This window comes from Haliotis rufescens, unplaced genomic scaffold (genome assembly GCF_023055435.1).
Source record: "Haliotis rufescens isolate VD_foot unplaced genomic scaffold, xgHalRufe1.0.p SCAF_13, whole genome shotgun sequence".
Classification (NCBI taxonomy): domain Eukaryota; kingdom Metazoa; phylum Mollusca; class Gastropoda; order Lepetellida; family Haliotidae; genus Haliotis; species Haliotis rufescens.
Window position 1 is genome coordinate 9,417,090 of NW_025963813.1, and position 13,730 is coordinate 9,430,819.

Sequence of the window (13,730 nt, forward strand, 5' to 3'; positions counted from 1 at the left end):
ATCAAAATCGCCCACCGAAATCAAAATCCGGTTCATAAACTGTCGTGCAGATTTCGGTCGATTGCAGGATTTGCAAAGCATGCGCCAACTCATTGTCAACAGATATTTTCCAAATCTGTGCATGTTTTTAATGAAGGTGCTCACATGATTTGATGCATTTCGCGATGTAAGACCCCTTTTATCACAATATAGATCTTGATTATCAATCAGATTGTCCTGTCTGGGCGCCACCATTATGTGTGAAGCAAACGCAAGTGATATGAGAGGTGGAATCTGATTGGTACATAGGAGAGGCTTAGAAGGGGACATAACTGGTAATAGCCACTGGTGGCAGTACAATCGAGCCCAGTAATTCCAGCCAAGTTTGGCAATGGTGGAAACTGGACTTTTAAAGTTAGTTAACTCTCTTGCCTTAGGAAGATTGGGGGCATAAATGTAACAAACAAAAAGCGATGTGCAGACTGATCGCACCAATTTGAAAGCAGTGACATTATTTAGTGCAATAACGCAATACCCATTCTATTATCAACCAATCAGGAAAAAGTAGTCTGTTTGTGGCCCTGCCTTTTTGTGAGGAGGGGGGTATCTTATGGTAACACAAAAAACATTGGCTAACCAAGCAAGTGTTAGACATTATAGACTCCCATCAACCACAATTTCAAAGCAGTGACTTCTCATTATATTTGATTTGAATCAGCGCCACCCCCCCCCCCCCCCTGAAATCTCTTCACGGGCTATCGCCACCACTTGACTGCCAAATTCATGCAGTGTGAATTGATATGTACAAATAAACATACTTCCTGATGCATGATAATTTGTACACTGTATTACTTGATATATGGAGATTCTGCATTAATATTTCAACAGTATTTACATATGTGTATATATAATCTTTCCATCAATTTGTACAGAAAGAATACCTGCCAGCCATATGAAAAGAATCGGTTGTTCTTTAAAATTCTCTTGAGTGGTATATATTCTTGAACAATTGATCATGAAAGTTCCTTGATTGTTATTGTAATACACAAGGCCACAGTGAAATAACAGTGTCAACACAATACGACACACAAGAAACAATGGTAAAGAGGTTTGTTCAATGCATTAGACTGACAATGTTGACAGGACCAAGTGATAACGAGGCCTATGTGACGTCACCATGACAATCCAGCATTCCTGGCTTCCTCTCGACTCAACAGTCCCTTCAGCTAAACAATCCATGTGGCACGGTTCTGGCTAAAGGTGATATGTTTTCTACTAAAATCATCATTTTCAGCATTACAAAATTATTTCTTCATCACCAAATCACCATCTCACTAAACAGATCTACTACTGGGACTTGACACCTCTCTCTGCCAAGATCGGACAAATCCAAGCTTGAAGGTCCTGACAGGTTGAAATGTCTGGTGTGTGTGGCTCAAAAACGTATGCAGTCTTCATTTTGATGGGGCAGTCAAGTTCCACTGTTGTGACCAAGGAAAGGTAGTCAGATCTTGATGGAGAGAGAGGTACAAAACTGGAGCGAAAGATATGATTGCAATGAGATTGCCATCCGTCACAAACAAACAGTCCCAATAAAAACTACACCATGCACACAGCTTTCAAAAAAGACCAAAGCCTCCCATCAAGTCAAATTGTGGTATTTGCAAAATCAAAAAAACAAAACCTCGAAAGTATATTGATAACATATGGGAGGTAATTTCAAAGAGGCATTAACACTCACTCTCAAAATAACTTACAAAAATATATGCATGCTTTGCAATATTAGGATAATTACATTTCCACCATAACCGAAGTAAATAAAGCAATACGGAGGCCTGACTTTTAACAGACCTCCATTTCTTCACACAGCTCTGTCTTGTGTGCTTTGTGTGCAGTGACTCGGTATCGTGGACACATTACACATAGATCTGTTGGATATATTCTGTAGACCTTCAGGATTCCTCCCATTGCTTTGTGTGCAGTGACTCGGTATGGTGGACACATTACACATAGATCTGTTGGATATATTCTGTAGACCTTCAGGATTCCTCCCATTGCTTTGTGTGCAGTGACTCGGTATGGTGGACACATTACACATAGATCTGTTGGATATATTCTGTAGACCTTCAGGATTCCTCCCATTGCTTTGTGTGCAGTGACTCGGTATCGTGGACACATTACACATAGATCTGTTGGATATATTCTGTAGACCTTCAGGATTCCTCCCATTGCTTTGTGTGCAGTGACTCGGTATAGTGGACACATTACACATACCGGTAGATCTGTTGGATATATTCTGTAGACCTTCATACTTGAGCCTATAAGGTGAGCCTAATCTGAGACATAACAATGCAACACTCCATTGTTCTCACACCTCCAGTGGGGTTTGAGCAAAGCTGCAAATTTTCAGCTTCTTGTGGCTTAACACTGAATCAATATTGTCAACTTCTAGGTTTGAATCATGTGCATCACTGTTGAGACATTGCATAAATCTTCCTGGTCAGACAAGTTGCCCCCAACACCAGTGACTTGATAGACCTTAACCATCCACGTCTCAGCACGATACACTGGTCATGAACTTAAATCACATTATTTGATTTTCTACAAAAACCAGACTTAGTCACCGACGTAACATACACAACATCAAGAATCTGGTAGTCTTTATCACTGTGGCCAGTGGGTTGAGAATGACAAGTCGGGCATTGTAGAAAGAATCTGGCCAAGCTGTATCCACCCAACAGACTCTCAACACTGTCTTCTCAATACTCTCCCTATCTTAGTGTGTAGGTATCCCAACAAGCTCTTTACACTGTCTTCTCGATACTGTCCCACTCTCTACACTGTCTTCTCGATACTGTCCCCTCGATACTGTCCAACTCTCTACACTGTCTTCTCGATACTGTCCCTCTCTCTACACTGTCTTCTCGATACTGTCCCGCTCATTAGTGACAAGTGTGTAGGGCTCTTCTGGGCCCGGGTGTTCCACCTCCAACTCCGCAGGGTCGTCTAACTCTTCATCACTCTGTTCTAAATCTTTGTTTGCAGCTTGTGCATCCAGGTGGCCTTGGACCGCGACTCGTAGCTGAAACAACAAATATACAGGGCTGAGACAAACGATAGTGTTCTTCTGAACAAGTTGTAATCTCAAACCAACTTTATGCTTTCTTGTAGGCTCATTAAACTTCTGTAAGCAAAGGGGGCACCGGTGGCCAGGTCGTCTAAGGCGCCGCGATTCGCTGTGCAGAGTTGCGTCCCTTGGACACGCCAGAAACCTATGATTGTGGGTTCGACTCCCGGTTCGCCCCGATTATGTTTCTAGGTTTGTCAGCACCATACCCATGCTCGTGGGTTTCACTGAAGTGGTAAACGTCTGAGACCTGCATCACTTCGGGCTTTCCTCCCACATTTAGCTGACACGCTCTGATATAACTGGAATACTGTTAAAAGCGGCGTTAAACCCAACTCACTCACTCACTCTGTAAGCAAGGGTAACATATATGGATGAAAACCTTCTTCATTACAATTAGGAGCGACGCTTCAGTGCAGGCTGTAACATTGTTATAATGCAAGTGATGAAAGATGTTCATCCAAATATCTTATCCTTCCTCGGTTCTCCCAACTTCTAAATGCCTCTCAAAGAAGTTATACTTCTGTAGTCAGCTAGGGTACATTTTCTCTAACGATTTCAGTCATAGTTTAGTTCTGTGTGCGACAACGCCCCCTACGTCAGTGACGACAGGTGTCAGACACCATATGGGCTGAAGCTCACCTGTTTGAGTCCAACCACGCCCACCAGCTTGCCGGTGTTGGTCACGTAGGCATGGTTCAGGCCCAGCAGAGAAAACAGGGAGTGCACCTGAAACAAACAACATGAATTCAGCCTTTTACAGAGAGGATATTTGACAGTCTTGCTTGAAATATTCAAAAACAAGCTTGAGGGTTAGTACAGTTAAATTGCAGAAAAATGTTTTCATGATGTTAATCTCCCACATTTAGAGGGTTGATGGCTCTGCTTGTGTTGTGAGGTTGTCCAGCTATGTGTATTTGTACGCCTTCCCATGGTACGCCTTGGAGTAATTCTTACCTTGTGCAGTGAGGTCCTCTCCACCAGCTGGAAGGGGGCGGGGTCTATTTGTACGCCCTCCCACTGTATGCCTTGGAGTAATTCATACCTCGTGCAGTGAGGTCCTCTCCACGAGCTGGAAAGCCCTCCCACTGTATGCCTTGGAGTAATTCATACCTTGTGCAGTGAGGTCCTCTCCACGAGCTGGAAAGCCCTCCCACTGTATGCCTTGGAGTAATTCTTACCTTGTGCAGTGAGGTCCTCTCCACCAGCTGGAAAGCCCTCCCACTGTATGCCTTGGAGTAATTCTTACCTTGTGCAGTGAGGTCCTCTCCACCAGCTGGAAAGCCCTCCCACTGTATGCCTTGGAGTAATTCTTACCTTGTGCAGTGAGGTCCTCTCCACCAGCTGGAAAGCCCTCCCACTGTATGCCTTGGAGTAATTCTTACCTTGTGCAGTGAGGTCCTCTCCACCAGCTGGAAAGCCCTCCCACTGTATGCCTTGGAGTAATTCTTACCTTGTGCAGTGAGGTCCTCTCCACCAGCTGGAAAGCCCTCCCACTGTATGCCTTGGAGTAATTCTTACCTTGTGCAGTGAGGTCCTCTCCACCAGCTGGAAAGCCCCCCCACTGTATGCCTTGGAGTAATTCTTACCTTGTGCAGTGAGGTCCTCTCCACCAGCTGGAAAGCCCCCCCACTGTATGCCTTGGAGTAATTCTTACCTTGTGCAGTGAGGTCCTCTCCACCAGCTGGAAAGCCCTCCCACTGTATGCCTTGGAGTAATTCTTACCTTGTGCAGTGAGGTCCTCTCCACTAGCTGGAAAGCCCCCCCACTGTATGCCTTGGAGTAATTCTTACCTTGTGCAGTGAGGTCCTCTCCACCAGCTGGAAAGCCCTCCCACTGTATGCCTTGGAGTAATTCTTACCTTGTGCAGTGAGGTCCTCTCCACCAGCTGGAAAGCCCTCCCACTGTATGCCTTGGAGTAATTCTTACCTTGTGCAGTGAGGTCCTCTCCACCAGCTGGAAAGCCCCCCCACTGTATGCCTTGGAGTAATTCTTACCTTGTGCAGTGAGGTCCTCTCCACCAGGTTGAAGGGGGCGGAGTCTATTTGTACACCCTCCCACTGTATGCCTTGGAGTAATTCATACCTTGTGCAGTGAGGTCCTCTCCACCAGGTTGAAGGGGGCGGAGTCTATTTGTATGCCCTCCCACTGTATGCCTTGAAGTAATTCTTACCTTGTGCAGTGAGGTCCTCTCCACCAGCTGGAAGGGGGCGGGGTCTATTTGTACGCCCTCCCACTGTATGCCTTGGAGTAATTGTGACTGTTCCCATGCCTCTTGCTGCAAATAAATAACCCTCCTCTGAAGAAATATATCAATGATGACATCACAAATAAAGAAATTTCTGAATAAATTTTGCAAAACAAATAAAGAATGAGCCATGAAGTTTGTTGTTTAATGCCATACTCAGCACTATACCATCTGTATAATGGCAGTCTGTATATAATCTGATCTGGACCGGACAATCCAGTGATTAACACCATGAGTATCAATTTACACAATTGAGATATGATTACATGCTTTAACCAAGTCAGCGAGCCTGGCCACATTATCCCAATAGTGGCCTCTTATGACCAGATCATCATGGGTCCTGTGAAGTTTAAAGATTTGCCAAATCGGGTCCATTAGAAGCTCCCGTTAAGATGTAGAAAATACTCATCATCAAAGGTTTTGACCTCTTAACAGGGAACACTTTGTAAACTTAAATATTATGATGAATCTAGCAACAAATGTTATATTTGGGATAACACTTTCTTAGTAAAGTACGGATTCTCGTACTTTTTTGGGTTGAGTCTCGTCCGGGATTCAAACCCACACTTGCCAGAGTGAGGCACCTAATTGCCAGCACACAAAGTCAGCGATCTAACCCACTCAGCCACCGAAGCTTCCCCAAAAATGAAAGTCCGACAATCTAGCAGTTTATGACTGCCCTAGTTACACACAAGTCACCTATTACACTCTATAGACATAGACCAAACATGGGCACCAAGATGGAATATTGCTGGGGCAGTGATAAACAAAAATAAACAAACAATTCACTTTCCCAGTTGACACTATCAAAATAACAGCAATTCAATTCGAGCAATATTACATCAATGGGCTTCACACAAATTACCATATGAGGAATAAAACCCTTTGGTGAGCCAAGCACTTCCCCTTGAAAAGAACTGTCATGATACATGAGTGGCAAATGTTTAAAAACAACTTTGAACAACATGATCAAGACACTGGCCAATGATAGCAGCAGTATGGTTGAAACATTCCGGTGATCTGCACACACAGTATTAACAAACAATGCAAATATTATCATGGTCACTTAAACATCCAGGCACTTTGTGTCTAACCCCAATCATTGCATCCTTCTACAATTAAGAATTGGGAAAGACTGCACAAAGAGTCCCCAGCAAACACTGTCAGCATCATTGAAAATATTTTTATTGTCCATGTACGTCAACAAACTAGTCTATTCTGAAAGTTCAGACAGTTCATTTCAGGTTGTCTACACAAATTACTAAATTACCATCTATTATAAGTGTTTGCCTTAAAAAATATTTCACATAAAAGTCATCATTAGAATTTTTTTCCGCCTCAAAACATCAAATACAACTTCACAACATGTTGAAAGTAATATGAAAAGTATACATCACCCATTGAAGAAGAATTTTAGAATGGTAGACGAATTGGAAGGTCTAAATAAATCCAAAAAAACGAGAGCTCCGCTGGAAACGTCCTAGCTATGTTGCGACAGGCAGTGATGTGAAGAGTTGACCTTTGGTCACGTGAGGTCACAGGGACAGTGACGGCGGGATGTAAAAGTGGGATTACGAACAGAGCCATTCACCCAAGGACCATCGCCGGTTAGCTGTCCCAGGTTTTTTTGTCACAAGGTAAGCAGTGAATGCATTAAGGAGTAATGCAGGATAAGTAAAAAATGCAACCCTTCGACTCTCATGTTTGTCCCTTGACCAGTCCTGTCAGTCTCCCGGACAACTAGACAGGCATTTCCTGTTGCTATGGAGATTAATCTTACCTCTTCTTGCGGCAGGTTTTTCACCTTCATTGGCTCTGGTGGCTAAAATTGAAATGAAACGACTAAAGCATGCCATAACATCACGTGCCAGTTATAACATCACAAACAAGCTGTAACATCATGTGCCATCTATAACATCACATACAAGCAAACAACAACTGAGGCATAAAAGGGTGGATTATCAACAATCTCATTAAAATCAGATCTTCGTTCTCGCTATCGCTAAATAAAGATCTGAGGACATCCCATTAGGGTCATGTCAGAACGACCTTTCCTCCGAGCAATCAAAGCATCGCTTACCAGATCATGAAAGTGATAGTCGGAATGTTTTTTTTCTAATCATGCAACCTCGAAAACGTTAACACGGGGTATTCCGAACAACTAATTCCGTCAAAATTATGTGTCTATCTCTCGCTTCCGTGGGATAACCATTTGAACGGAGGAGGTGTTGCACTGCCATACAATCTCAACCATATATTAGACATTTAGGAATGTTTGTTTGTTCAGCTTTCATAATTTTAATCGAGAACTGTGTCAACATATTGTTCAAGCGTAGTCTGAAATGGAAGTCGCCAGGTTGAAACAAGTGCTGAAAAGCTGGAGAAAGCTGCTTTCTTTTTGGCTGATACGACTTCTTGTTAGTCATTTCAGTGGTCGGTCAAAGTTTGCGAAAGGTCGTTCTGACGTGACCAGTAATGGGATGTCCTCAGATCTTTATTTTGCGGCAGCGAGAACTTAGATCTGATTTGAATGAGATTGGATTAGTAAAAACTGAGGATAGGAACATCGATGCTGTAAATTCACACAGGTCACACTTTGCAACAGCAATGGTTCACACAAGCTGCAAACTGTTTAGCTTGGGTAGGTAAAATAAAACAAAAGTTCCTGGCACAGTCAATAGATAGGGTTGGAAGACTTTGTGGGAGGAAATAATCTTGTTCAAAGTGCTGGATGTATAATATTCAGGAAGTAACGTGTATGTATTTACTGTTGTGAAGGTTGTGCTGTCCATATAAGAAGCTTGCAGTGACCATAAATATGCAATGCCTTTGATCAAATACAATTAAAAATATTGCTCTTTGCTAGATTTTCATAATTATATGTTATTGTTTCAAATTTAAAGAGAATAGGTAGGTTGAGCAAACAAAAATAAATAAATAAATGTCTAGTTTATTATATCATAATCTCTGATAGTGAAGTTTGCTTCTTGTCAACCAAATTTGTAACGCCCCAAATCTAAAAATTTGTAGTCTGCCTGGCACTACGTTCATGCAGGGTCAGAGTTCACAGTTGGCTACTCGGGGGATTATGGGATGAAGACCTCGATGCCACAGCACATCAACAAGTCTGACAATGGAGGCCAACTCACCAGCTTGACCTTCTTACAGAGACTGTGGAGGCTGCCTTTCTGTAAATAAATTATAAACACTGAGTCACAAAGGTATAGTGGGGGTTCACAGGACCCGGTTCACTCTGAAGTGCAGGAAACAGAACAGGGACAATGGTTTACAGCTGTCTCAGTTACTTTGGTGCCACAGTTGGAAGAAAGTTCAACATTTTTATGAAACCCGAGAACATGCAGACAAATAAAGATCATCATTAAGGCGATTCTGAGATTAGAACTCAAATTCAGCAGATCCTGGCAGCCAAGGGAGGCCACTCTGCACGATTGAGTTAAAGGAGTGAGCGATTGTTGCTCAACACTGGCTGCATCTACAATTTAGCAGCTATTTGCGGCAAGTGTTACAAGAACAATTAGATGAGGTGAAACAAGGTTTAACATCGCGTTCAAGATTACTGCAAACCTTGACAACATTCATAATACGATGAAATAACCTTGTCCTGCTAACACAGTCTACCCGTGTGTACATTTTAGTCACCTATACCATGATGAATAGAAACATAATGGCAACAAACCGATTCTACCTTTTACATACCTGTATTGTAAATGGTCTGTCTTCAACAATACTTTCTTTTCTCTGATTGGCAAGTTTTCTGTAAAACTTATTCACATCACCTGAAATGTACAAACAGCTGGTTATCAAACAGGTACAGACAACTGAATAAACTTTGAAATCTAGTCCACATGGTCAGTACAAATATGTGGACATTCGTGACCAACTCGTGTTATTCCGGGACAAGCCGAATAGCGACTCGTGCCCCTCTCATGGCCATTTTGCGACCGGGTTCCGTCTTAGTGCAAACGGGCATACCCGAAACAATTGTCAACTCGTTCTGTAATGGTTCACATATATTTCCCCATATATTATATATATTTCATATGCAATTTAAAGCACATCAGGACAAGCGGAATTATACAGAATGATTGACCACATTTAACTGTGTCTTGTGTATATTTTTAGATGTAAGACATACGTTAAATCAAAAATTGTTTCCGTGGGATTCTTTGATGAAGAACTTGAAATCATACGCGCATTCTGATTGGTTTGTCGTATTTTTGCACATAACATTCATCGATAGGGGGACGAGTCTTCTTGCAGGTTACGGAAAGGGGCGAGTGGTGACGAATGATATGTGGAATGATGATCTGACCTTTGAGGTCGCCAGTGCTGGCTCTCCGCGGCAGGTCTTGAGAGGAGGATGACTTCTTGAGAATGGAGCGGAGCGGGCCTTGGTAGGTGTTGTAGTTTTCGGAGCTGTTCACGTTGAGGGAATCATTGGAAGGCTGGCAGGAAAAATACAACACGTTAAGCAGTTCTCATGATACATCTGTTAAAAAAATAACCATAAAAGTATGTCTTCAGATAAAGTTGTGAAACGACATGCAATGTTTCTATTAATTATCCATCACATGAACTGACATATATGATCATGCTTCCAGTTCAGAAATACAGTTAATCTTAGAAGAGAAAGTGGAGAATGAATGGAGCTTTTCACAAACCAGTTGTACATGTTATAGGTCCTAATAGTGACAACATGTACATTCACTAAAGGCCTAAACATCTAGCCTTGAGAAAGCTGTAACTCTGACAATACTGACTTGCAGGACGGTACCAGTGGGCACCCCCCAACTACCTACCACTTTCAGCATATTCAGCTGGATGTCGTTCCCATTGGATGGAGGCACTGGTGGAAGGTCATCCACTTTAGTGACCACAAATCGAGGTCGGGGTGGGAGGTCCGCGTCGGGCATGACGGCCAGGGAGGCCATCGATGGGGATGAGCGGCCTGACTCCAGGTCGTCCAGGACATCGGTCGTGAATGTCTGGTCGTAGCTGAGGTGCACCAGCAGCATCCGCTCAAGCTCGTAGCGCTGTATGGAGCCGAGGAGCACCATGGAGTCTGGGGACGGAGGGAGATATACACAGATCATACTTCTAACTACTTTCACATGACATGAAGATAACTCACCTGGTGAGTCTACAAGGGGGATATAACTCACCTGGTGAGCCTACGAGGGGTATATAACCCACCTGGTGAAGCTACTTGGGGGTATATATCTCACCTGGTGAGTCTACCAGGGGTATATAACTAACCAGGTGAGTCTATGTGGGGTATACATGTATAACTCATCTGGTGTGCATACAAGAGGGTATATATCTCACCTGGTGAGTCTACGAGGTGGTATATAACATACCTGGTGAGTTTACGAGGGGGTATATAACTCACCTGTTGAGTCTATGAGAGGTATTTAACTCATCTGGTGAATCTACCAGGGGTATATAACTCACCTGGTGAGTCTACGAGGGGGTAGCACCTAAAGAATGTGGTTGACATAAGACGATGAAGATCCCCGTAAGTGGAGTCGAAGGCGATGTAGCCGATGTCCTTCACCATGAAGTCCTCCACAAACACGTTCCAGGTGCTGAAAGTAAGCACAGACACCTGCACTGAGCAAATGTCACCACAGTCACAAACATATCACGGGTGCTGTAACATCATGGCGGCATGATCCACGTCCGTAGGGTGCACAGGCATTTTTAGCAGAGTGTGTTTCAATATATTGAATATCGTATATTAAGAATACGAATCATATCACAGAAGCCTTTGCAGTGAGTGAGTATGGTTTTACACCACTTTTAGCAATATTCCAGCAATATCACAGCGGGGGACACCAGAAATAGGCTTCACACATTGTACCCATGTCGGGATTCGAACCCAGGTTTTCGGTGTGATGAGCGGACGCTTTAACCAGTAGGCTACCCAACCGCCCCAGAAGCCTTTGCAAAACATAATGCATCGTATTCCTCATATCTGATATTTATCATCAGAAAGACAAGGGTAATAATCTTTGTATCCTATCATGTCATTCCTACTATAACCACTGTCCATGATGTAGTTTACACCTCTCTCTCAGACATAGTGCCAAATGAAGCAGGTATGTTTGTTTACAGAAATCGGGAATCTCGGATGTAAACTTATTGGGGCTTAAGGCAAATTGAACCGGCATTGTATGTCCAGTCGTTGAATATTCTTCGTTATTTTCACGAGTCGGCAAAAGTACAACAGTCATCTCTCAAACGGTGAAAATGGCCGCCCACAAGGAAATATTACTCGTTCTTACAGAAATCATACTAAGTTGGCCAGTGGGCTTGTGTTAATTGCCCAACTGAATGGTGTATGGAGCGTAATACAAGTACACCAGTTCCTTCCAGGTGACCTCAATAACATCCTTGCAGCCATGTTGACCATCCAATCTTTGTGGAAGTCTTACGACTCGCAGGAGTAACTGAATCCCTGCATTGCGAACATGGAACAGTCTGGGATTCTCCCCTGTATTGCTAACATGGAACAGTCTGGGATACCCCCCGTATTGCTAACATGGAACAGTCTGGGCTACTCACTGTATTGCAAACATGGAACAGTGTGGGATACCCCCCCTATTGCTAACATGGAACAGTCAGGAATACCCCCCGTATTGCAAACATGGAACAGTCTGGGATATCCCCCGTATTGCTAACATGGAACAGTCTGGGATCCCCCCCTAATTGCTAACATGGAACAGTCTGGGATACCTCTTGAATTGCTAACATGGAACTGTCTGAGATATCCCCCCATATTATGAACATGGAACAGTCTGCGCTTCTCCCCGTATTGCAAACATGGAACAGCCTGGGATTTTCCCCCATATTTCTAACATGGAACAGCCTGGGATTTCCCCCCCATATTGCTAACATGGAACAGTCTGGGGAACTGCCCGTACCTTGACTTGCTGGACACGATGTCAGGAAGGTAGGGCAGTCTCTTCAGCCGGATGATGCTGTCGTAGAAGGACGGCTCAAACAGGTTGGCCACGGCATTGGCGATTAGCACGGACAGCTGCAACATGGAATGTGGGAGACATTCTTCAACACAACTCGAGATACTACTTTCACAAAAATACTCTTTGCCAACTGTTTCACAACTAGGCATTATAACTCAAAAAGCGACATAATTTATCGTTGTTTGGAGGACAATACCACTACGATTTACAAACTATCTAGTTGGTGTTGAGTTAGATTCAGAGGGCAAATGCAATGATTTGAGAAAAAGGAGTGAGTGAATGTTGTTTTAGGCCATCATGATAAAATGACATATGAACCAAGCCTTCCAGTCTGGCCACCATTTAAGTCACCTCGGCAATGCAGGACAGACATTACCCTGGAGCCACAGAGGGGTTGATTCAAGAGGAAGACACATTTGACTCATGACACACACAGAATGTCACTAAGGCAAGGATGACACTGTGATCAAAGATAAGTCACATGTGTCATGGTTCAGAATATTATTTGCTTTGATCAGCAGAGCCACTTATTATCCAAAACTGACTTCCACTTGAGATAACGCTTGGGTGAGATCACACAATATCTCCTGCAATAAAACTGCATCATAGTGCTTTGCAGACTATTGTGACATCATTGGTTACGATGACATGTCTCTGCCTCTGAAGCAGGTCAGCTGTTCTTTTTTAAATTGAGGACACTGGTTCTTACTATTCTCAAACCGAAAAAGTTGGAAGAATGGTTTTGGAAGATAAACAGAATCTCATCCTTGTGTCTTTTGATATTAAATATATCAACACTTGTCAAAAAAAGTTAAAAACTGCTCTGCAAGCGTCTGATGTAAACATTCATCAACTTGTGTTGATGTATTTGACACCAACAGACACTGGGTGAGGTTCTCTACATGTAAACCATTATGTTATTAACCTGCTACTCGTTCTCCAACACACGGAACAGAACGAGGAAGCAGGACAAGGACAACGACTTACCACTGCAGGGAGAACATGGCTGATCTGCCCCGTCAGCTCAAACACAATCACAGCTGTAGAGATTGTCCGGGTCACGCTGCCCGACAGCGACGCAGCACCTGAAGCAGAAGTAAGAGTTATGAAAGAACTAACTGAAGGTATATGATTACAGTAGTGGTGGGACAGTCGCGCTGGTTCCTTCTGTACGACAGTTTGTGGTGGGACAGTCGCGCTGGTTCCTTCTGTACTACAGCTTGTGATATGACTGTGGTGCTGGTTCCTTCTGTACGACAGTTTGTGATATGACTGTGGTGCTGGTTCCTTCTGTACTACAGTTTGTGGTAGTGCTGTAGTGCTGGTTCCTTCTGTACTACAGTTTGTGGTAGGACTGTAGCGCTGGTTCCTC

At 43.4% G+C, this 13,730-nt stretch overlaps 1 protein-coding gene across 1 annotated transcript in view; it reads right to left on the bottom strand.

Annotated features, from left to right (window-relative positions):
• Window positions 1-292: 292 nt before the first annotated feature.
• The window catches only part of LOC124115173 (chloride channel protein 2-like), a 61,395-nt gene continuing 47,957 nt past the window's right edge, over window positions 293-13,730 (bottom strand). The window contains exons 16-26 of the mRNA XM_048394158.1: window positions 13,346-13,443; window positions 12,299-12,414; window positions 10,827-10,960; window positions 10,175-10,437; window positions 9,688-9,820; window positions 9,072-9,151; window positions 8,504-8,542; window positions 7,135-7,176; window positions 5,280-5,384; window positions 3,749-3,835; window positions 293-3,061 (exon numbers count right to left, since the gene is read on the bottom strand). Of these exons, the coding sequence (XP_048250115.1) occupies window positions 2,891-3,061; window positions 3,749-3,835; window positions 5,280-5,384; window positions 7,135-7,176; window positions 8,504-8,542; window positions 9,072-9,151; window positions 9,688-9,820; window positions 10,175-10,437; window positions 10,827-10,960; window positions 12,299-12,414; window positions 13,346-13,443 (1,268 nt within the window). The 3' untranslated portion in view covers window positions 293-2,890. The remainder of the gene's footprint in view (window positions 3,062-3,748; window positions 3,836-5,279; window positions 5,385-7,134; window positions 7,177-8,503; window positions 8,543-9,071; window positions 9,152-9,687; window positions 9,821-10,174; window positions 10,438-10,826; window positions 10,961-12,298; window positions 12,415-13,345; window positions 13,444-13,730) is intronic.